Here is an 8,068-nt window from a genome sequence, read left to right as displayed (position 1 = left end):
AAGCACAGTATTAGGGTGGGAGTGACCCAATTTTCCAGGTGTTGTGTGTCTCAGTTTCCCTTGGCTAGGAAAAGGGATTCCCTTCCCCCTTGCACTTCCCAGGTGAGGCGATACCTCACCCTGCTTCAGCTCTCGCTGGTCGGGCTACACCAGCTGACCAGCACCTATTATCCAGCACTCTCCAGTGAGATGAACCTGGCACCTCAGTTGAAAATGCAGAAATCACCCGTCTTCTGTGTCACTCACAGCTGGAGGCTGGAGCTCTTCCTATTCGGCCATCTTGGGCCTATTTGTTTTTTAAGACAGAGTCTTGCTCTGTTGCCCAGGCTGGAGTGCAGTGGTGCGATCTTGGCTCACTGCAAGCTCCGCCTCCCAGGTTTATGCCATTGTCCTGCCTCAGCCTCCCAAGTAGCTGGGACTACAGGTGCCCGCCACCAGGCCCATCTAATTTTTTTATATTTTTAGTAGAGACAGGGTTTCACCATGTTAGCCAGAATGGTCTCTATCTCCTGACCTCATGATCCACCCGCCTCAGCCTCCCAAAGTGCTGGGATTATAGGTGTGAGCCACCGTGCCCGGCCAGATGTGAAAACAATTTCTATAAACAGTATCATTTGCTGTATGGCCATTTACAAAGGCAGTGCAGTGCTCTCCTGGTGTAATATTGCTATAACAGTAATAGAAATCAATAATAAGTTTGATAGAAAAGACTTCAAACGGAACCCTTACACACTGTTGGTAGGAATGTAAATTAGTACAGTCATTATGGAGAACATTGTGGAAGTTCCTCAAAAAGTTAAAAATAGAACTACCATATGATCGAGCAATCGCACACCTGGGTATATATCCAAAGGAAATCAGTGAGATATCTGCATTCTCATATTCATTACAGCCAAGATATGGAATCAACCTAAGGGTCGTAGAGGAATGAAGAAAATGCAGTATATATTCACAATACTAATTCAGCCTTTAAAAAGGTGGAAATCCTGTCATTTGCAACATAGATGAACATTTTGTTATGTGAAATAAGTCAAGCACAGAAAGACCAATACCACATGATCTCACTTATATGTGAAATCTTAAAAAGTTGAATTCACAGAAGTAGAGAATAGAATGGTGATTACCAGGGTATGGGGTAATGGGAGACTGGGGAAATGTTGGTCAAAGAATACAAAATTTCAGTTAGGAGAAATGAGTTCAAGAGATCTGTTATATAGCATAGTGACTATAGTTAATAACAGTGTAGTATTATATTCTTGAAAAATGCTTAAAAAATTTAAAATGTTCTCCCCACAAAAAAGATAATTATGGGAGGTATATATATATGCTTAATTTAGCCATCCCACAATGTATAAATATTTCAGAACATCATGTACATGATAAATATGTATTTTTGTCAATTAAAATAATTTTTTCTGAAAACTAAAGAAACAGGACTTTGGGACTAGACACACTACATGTTTTTCTCCCTCCCAAAGTTAATATTTATGTGGCTTTAAATAGTCATTTAACTGAAAAGAAAGAAGAAATTCTTTGTAAAATGGAGACAATAATGGTGGTTATAAGGATGAGTAATAATGCACGTAAGGTACCTGATATGTGGGAGCTATTAAAAACAAACAGTGATATGTTGATGGTATATTAATTCAGGTAAGACAATATGAACTGTAATAGTGTTATGCTTCATATGAATGTCAGCAACATACAAAGAAACCTAATAAACGAGTTCTTATACTTTTGGTCAAAGTACATGTTAGTAGTTTTTAATGAAATATGTGAATATGTGTTATTGAATTCTATTATTAGTCTTCTGTATCTTTCAGTGGAAATCTCTAATGATAAAAATAACTGCTCAAAAATAAAATTATGTGTATGAATACATATAATAACCATAATAAAAAGATGTTATTTAAATGCTATTTTACTTGAATTTTAAAGACAGCATATGTTATGGCTTTTTTATATTATCCTAATTAACATTGATCTGTATGGCATCTTAATCCAAATTAAAATTATATATTATAAAATTCAGTATTTGGAAGGGTTTACCAATGTGCCAATTAAGATGGGTTGGTTGATTTCCACTTGGATTCTAATAGCCTGACATTTCTAAAGCAGCTAAGATAAAAAGTGAATATAGTTAAGATTGTTTAATTAAATGTTTTGATCTTGCTAAACCTAAACTTCATCATTTAAAATAAAGAACAGAAAAGTATCTTTTTTTTTTTTTTTTTAATTGCAGATGTCTTTTCTCTCCTCTTTTAGGATTTTGCCTACCATTTTACAGTATTTGTCTTCTATTTTGGAGCCTTTTTATTGGAAGCAGCAGCCACATCCCTGCATGATTTGCACTGCAATACAACCATGACCCTGCAGCCGCTCCTGAGTGATAACCAGTATAACATAAACGTAGCAGCCACAGTAAGTATTCAATGAGTACCATTCACCAGCACGTCCGCTCCACTGTCAAGGCCTCCAAGAAACTCCTCAGGCAACATTAATGCTAGCCATTAGCGTTAAATATATAATAGCTATTTATCTGTACAGTAACCCTGTATGCAAAGTGCCATGATCACCCCCAGTGTTGTGGGTGATTAAACCATAGCACAAAGAGGTTGATGTTCATGTAAGATCATAGCGAACCAGTAGAACTGCTTGGCTTTGCACAGCAATGTCTACTTTGCAAAAAGAATTGTGTTTTTTGCTTCTGATAACTTTCAGAGATGGTAAAGGAGATCTCCCAGTTTTGTTCTTTAGTATTCGATAGCTGCTTGCTGCTTGCAATGTATTTTTATTCAATGAATAGTTACTGTGGGCCTACCATTTATCAAGTAATTTTGCCGGGTGTTAAGGACAGGGTGAATAAGTTGCAGTTCCTGCCATTAAGGAAAGTGCAGGTGAGTAAGGCAAATAGCCAGCCCTTGTAGTAGATGATAGGCAGATGAAATACATTTCTTGGGGTATTTATTAAATTTTTAAAATCATCTAATTCATATACTGGAGTTAATTTGTCATTTTGTATAGATAATTTGAAGAAATAATATATTTTTTTGTTGTTAGAGATCATTTTTAAGATGTCCGAAGTCCAAATTATTTTCTGAAATATTGTGATATTTAATTAAGTATATGGCAAATTAGTGACCCTAGTGTTTTATTATGTTCCCCAGGTAGCCTATAAATAACCCAGTACTCATATAGTCAATGAAATCTATCTGGAGCAGCACTGTCTAGTAGAACTTTCTACAGTGACAGGAATATTTCATGTAAGTGCTGTCCAAAATGGTGACCACTAGCCTCATGTGGCCATTGAGCAATTGGAAATTAACTAGGCCGAGGAGCCATAGCTCATGCCTGTAATCCCAGCACATCGGTAGGCCAAGGTGGGAGGACTGCTTGAGGCCAGGAGTTTTAGACCAGCCTGGTCAACATAGCAAAACCCTGTCTCTGAAAAAGGAAAAACAAACAAAACAGAATAAAAATTCGCCAAGCCTGGTGGCTTGTGCTTGCAGTGCTACCTACCCAGGAGCTCAGGAGCCCAGGAGGTGGAGGTTGCAGTGAGCAGAGACCACAGCACTGTACTTCAGTCTGAGTGACAGACCGAGACTCTGTCTGGTGGGGGGAAAGAGTGAGAAAGATAACTAGTATGACTAAGGAACTGAATTTTTAGTGTTATTTAATTTTAATAAATTTAATCACATGTGCCTAGTGGCTATCGTGTTAGACAATAGATGTCTAGAGTTTGAGTTTTGAGGGGTAAAAGACAAATGGTTTCAAGACCTATTATAAGTTTCCCAAGTCTCTGGTAGGATTTGTCAAAATTTATTGAGTGCCTGCAATGAATTAGGCTGAAGGTGGGATTACAACAAAAAGGAGTCATGGTTTTAGCTTTGAAAGGTTTATAGTGTAGATTAGTGACTTTAACACTTGCTTATAAAAGAAATAAAAGTTTTATTTAATGAATTCTTACCTAAAACCCCAATAAATCTAGAATAAAAGTTCAGGTGCTGTAGTTGAAGTGGAGGAAGAGAGCCTTGAATGATGCTCATTCTCTTTTCATAAAGCTGCCTCTACCCACCATATCATCCCTGAGGATCATAGAATCCTTGTGATCCAAAATCACATTGGAAAACCCTTGGTTTTAACAGTTTTACAAAGCAAAGTTCAGGAACTTGACTTTTTTCCTTGCTATGAGTCATCAATTCCCATTGTATTTGCCTTTATATGTTTCTTACTTTTAGTCCCTTCTTTTTAATGGTGCAGGCTAGATTCTTGGATCATCTTGGATCATTAAAGTATCCCCACATCTATTGACAGTCACCCTAGAACCTACTTTCACAAGAATAGTAGCTGCTGAAATACGTGATGGTTGTCTGAGGTCCTTAATTTCTCACCTTTGTCCTAAGGGCCTAGTTTTCCGTGTTCTCCATAATGTAAATCTTTTCTGGCTGCTTCTCTTTTGTGACTTTGTCCCTGTTGTCCTTCCCTTTCTAAGTGAAGCTGTCTCAGTAAACCTCTACATGCTTCGAGTTCAGCATTACATCCCATTTCATCCATGTGCTCACTCCAAAGTAAATCTCTAGTTTGAGTTTTATTCTAACTAAAATGTGTCAGCCATCCATTTGGGACATTAGATAGGAAAATTCCTTTTCCATAATAATGGATATCAAGTGCTATTGCTGTCATTCAGAAAACAATGTCTAGATTAGAAATGTATCAGGGAAACAATCAGCAGAAGAAGGGTGGAAAGAAGAGCAGAATAGTAATTAAACTGTGAAAATGGCCTATAGGTGAATCTAGTATTCCTTCCCAGAGCTAGTTTCCTAGTTAAGAATCCCTGTGCTAAACCATAACATTTATCATGTTGAACTGCTTTTTCTTTGTCTTTTAGTCTTCTATGGGTCATAAGCCCCAAAAGGGTGAGGATGCTATCTACTGTTTGTATGTACGAAGTGCAGTGATACACACACAGTTGGTGCCAAAGAGATTCTCAGTAATTCACAGTAGAGTGCAAATTTGTGCATAGGACTGTCTTCCATACAAGAGGAAGCCAACCTGATAATTCATTTCCACTTGTCTTGAGTTTTAAAGTTACCTTCCATCATCACAGAAATTATTTGATGAATCCTCAGGTTCTGATAGTTGCTGGCTTCCTTGGCTGTGAAGCCACTACATGAACAGAACTTCATGCTGAATTTTTAAATACAGTGCCTGGGGATTCACAAATACTTAATGAATGTGAACAAATTGAACAAATGTTCAGTGTAAAGTCGTCCACAAATGAGAAAATTATTAGGGGCTAAAATGTTTAGAGGAAGTAGGGGGTAATTGTATGAGGGAATAAACATCATCAAATAAATCAATGTAAAATATTTTTGTAAGTGTCGAAGTATTTTTAGATAGATTGGTCAATCTTCATATGTTTGTTCTTGAGGACACTGCTTTTAAGTCGGTGTTATAAATCTGATGTGAATTTTTGTTTCTTTTTTCTTAGATTTTTGCCTTTGTGACGACAGCTTGTTATGGTTGCAGTTTGGGTCTGGCTTTACGAAGATGGCGACCGTAACACTCAACACTCCTTAGAAACTGGCAGTCGTGTGTTAGTTTCATTTGTCTACTTTGTATGTCTGATCAATTTGGATACCATTTTGTCCAGATGCAAAAACATTCCAAACATTCCAAAAGTAATTTGTTTAGTAGAGAGAGACTCTATCAAAGCTCAAATTTTGGTTTATTTCATGGATGGAATGTTAATTTTATTATGATATTAAAGAAATGGCCTTTTATTTTACATCTCTCCCCTCCTTCCCTTCCTCCTCCTTTTCTTTCTGAACGTTTCCTTTTATGTCCATAAAATACAAATATATTGTTCATAAAAAATTAGTATCCCTTTTGTTTGGTTGCTGAGTCACCTGAACCTTAATTTTAATTGGTAACTACAACTCCCTAAAAAAACACATTTCAAATAGGCTTCGCATTGAACTCTATAATTTAGTGTAAACCAGGAATTGGCACACTTTTTAAAAAATGGGCCAGATGGTAAATATTTATGCTTCATGGGCCATACAGTCTTTGTCACAACTATAGCATGAAAGCAGCTGTACACAATACAGAAATGAATGAGTGTGGTTATGTCCTAATAAAACTTTATTTATAAAAACAAGGGGAGGCTGGGTTTAACCTGTGGGCCATAGTTTGTCGACCACTGGTGTAAAACCTTAGTTATATATGTTCTGCATTTTCTTGAACTGATCATGAAAACTTATAAACCTACTAGACAAGCCACATAATATTTAGCCTCATTATGCAATAATCACATTGCCTTTGTGTTAATAGTCACATACTTACTTTTGGAGGAATGTATGGTTTCTCAGGCAGAGTCCTGGATATAGGCAAAAGTAATTTATGAAGTAAACTTTAGTTGCTTAATCAAACTAATGATAGTCTAACAACTGAGCAAGATCCTCATCTGAGAGTGCTTAAAATGGGATCCCCAGAGACCATTAACCACTACTGGAACTGGTATCTAGCTACTTACGTCTTACTTTGAGTTTATGCTTCAGTATACAGTTGTTTGCCCTGTGCATGAACATACCCATATTTGTGTGTGGATATGTGAAGCTTTTCCAAATAGAGCTCTCAGAAGAATTAAGTTTCTACTTCTAATTATTTTGCATTACTTTGAGTTAAATTTGAGTAGACTATTAAATATAAAGTTGTAGATTCTTATGTTTTTGCATTAGCCCAGACATCTATATTGTTTTTGCACTGGTGACAGACAAAATCAGTTTTAAAATCATAGCCAGCACAAAAACTGTTTCTGGCTGAATAGCACAGAAAAGTATTTTAACCTACCTGTAGAGATCCTGGTCATGGAAAGGTGCCAAAATGTTTTGAATGGAAGAACAAGTTAGAGTGAGGCCACAGTTCCCACCACACTAGGGCTTTTGTATTGCTGTACTCTTTCAGCCCTTTACTTTCTGGCTGAAGCATCCCCTTGGAGTGCCATGTATAAGTTGGGCTATTACAGTTCATGGAACATAGAACAACTGTGAATGAGTGGCAAGATCAGTGCTTAATGATCAAGTGTTACCTATCTAATAATCCTCTAGAAAGAACCCTGTTAGATCTCGGTTTGTGATAAAAATATAAAGACAAAAGACATGAGGAAATCAGGCGTATGACTTTATACTTACATCAGATATTTTCTGTAATATCCTACTTCCTTGGTTTTTCCAGCTCCATACCACACACCTAAACCTGTGTTATGAATTACATATTACAAAGTCATAAATGTGCCATATGGATATATAGTCTATTCTAGTTGGAATCGTTTAGTCTGCTAGAATTTAGTTGTGCGATTTTTTTGTTTCCCAGTATAGCAGTCTTCTGTTTGGTGGCATTAAATTGATTTCTTTAAAATGGTTTGGTGGCACTTTTGTAAATGGATTGCTTCTAGATTGTTATGAACCAAGCCTAAGACACATCTGTGAATACTTAGATTTGCAGATTAATTGCATTCTAGATTTGTGAGTTGAATGACAAAGGAGTTGAACAAAAATTATGGCGTTTAAGAATTTAACATATCTTAGCTGTAAAAATGAGAAAGTGTTGGTTGGTTTTAAAATCTGGTAACTCCTTGATGAAAAGAAATTTATTTTATACGTGTTATGTCTCTAATAAAGTATTCATTTGATAATCTTTGTGGTCATCTATTACACCATTCACTTTGAAATTCAGTTAAAGGTTTGATATAAACCTGACAGAGCTTCTAGACTTATAATGTATAAAAAGTTGTGTTTTAAACATTTCTGTGTAAAAGTCTCTCAGGAATTGTCTTTTTTCTTTGATGGAGGTGAAAGAGGTAAGTCTTTGGAAGTAACGTTTCATAGGAAGTTTAAATGAGAATTCTGTTTTGCCGAGTGTGATGACTTATTTCTATATTCCCAAAATTTTGGGAAGCCGAGGCAGGAGGATCCCTTGACACTAGGAATTCAGGACCAACCTGGGCAATATAGTGAGACTTCATCTCTACAAAACAATTTAAAAATTAGCTGGGTGCATGGTGGCA

General features: G+C 36.5%; 1 protein-coding gene across 3 annotated transcripts in view; it reads left to right on the top strand.

Moving 5' to 3' along the window:
* The window catches only part of MAL2 (mal, T-cell differentiation protein 2), a 73,552-nt gene extending 65,856 nt beyond the window's left edge, over positions 1–7,696 (top strand). For all 3 annotated transcript variants that reach the window (XM_011941076.1, XM_011941073.1, XM_011941074.1), the window contains exons 3-4: positions 2,266–2,421; positions 5,492–7,696. In XM_011941076.1, the coding sequence (XP_011796466.1) occupies positions 2,266–2,421; positions 5,492–5,563 (228 nt within the window). In that variant the 3' untranslated portion in view covers positions 5,564–7,696. The remainder of the gene's footprint in view (positions 1–2,265; positions 2,422–5,491) is intronic.
* Positions 7,697–8,068: the final 372 nt, after the last annotated feature.

This window comes from Colobus angolensis, unplaced genomic scaffold, assembly GCF_000951035.1.
Source record: "Colobus angolensis palliatus isolate OR3802 unplaced genomic scaffold, Cang.pa_1.0 Scaffold198, whole genome shotgun sequence".
NCBI lineage: Eukaryota > Metazoa > Chordata > Mammalia > Primates > Cercopithecidae > Colobus > Colobus angolensis.
This window is presented reverse-complemented; position numbering and strand designations above follow the sequence as displayed.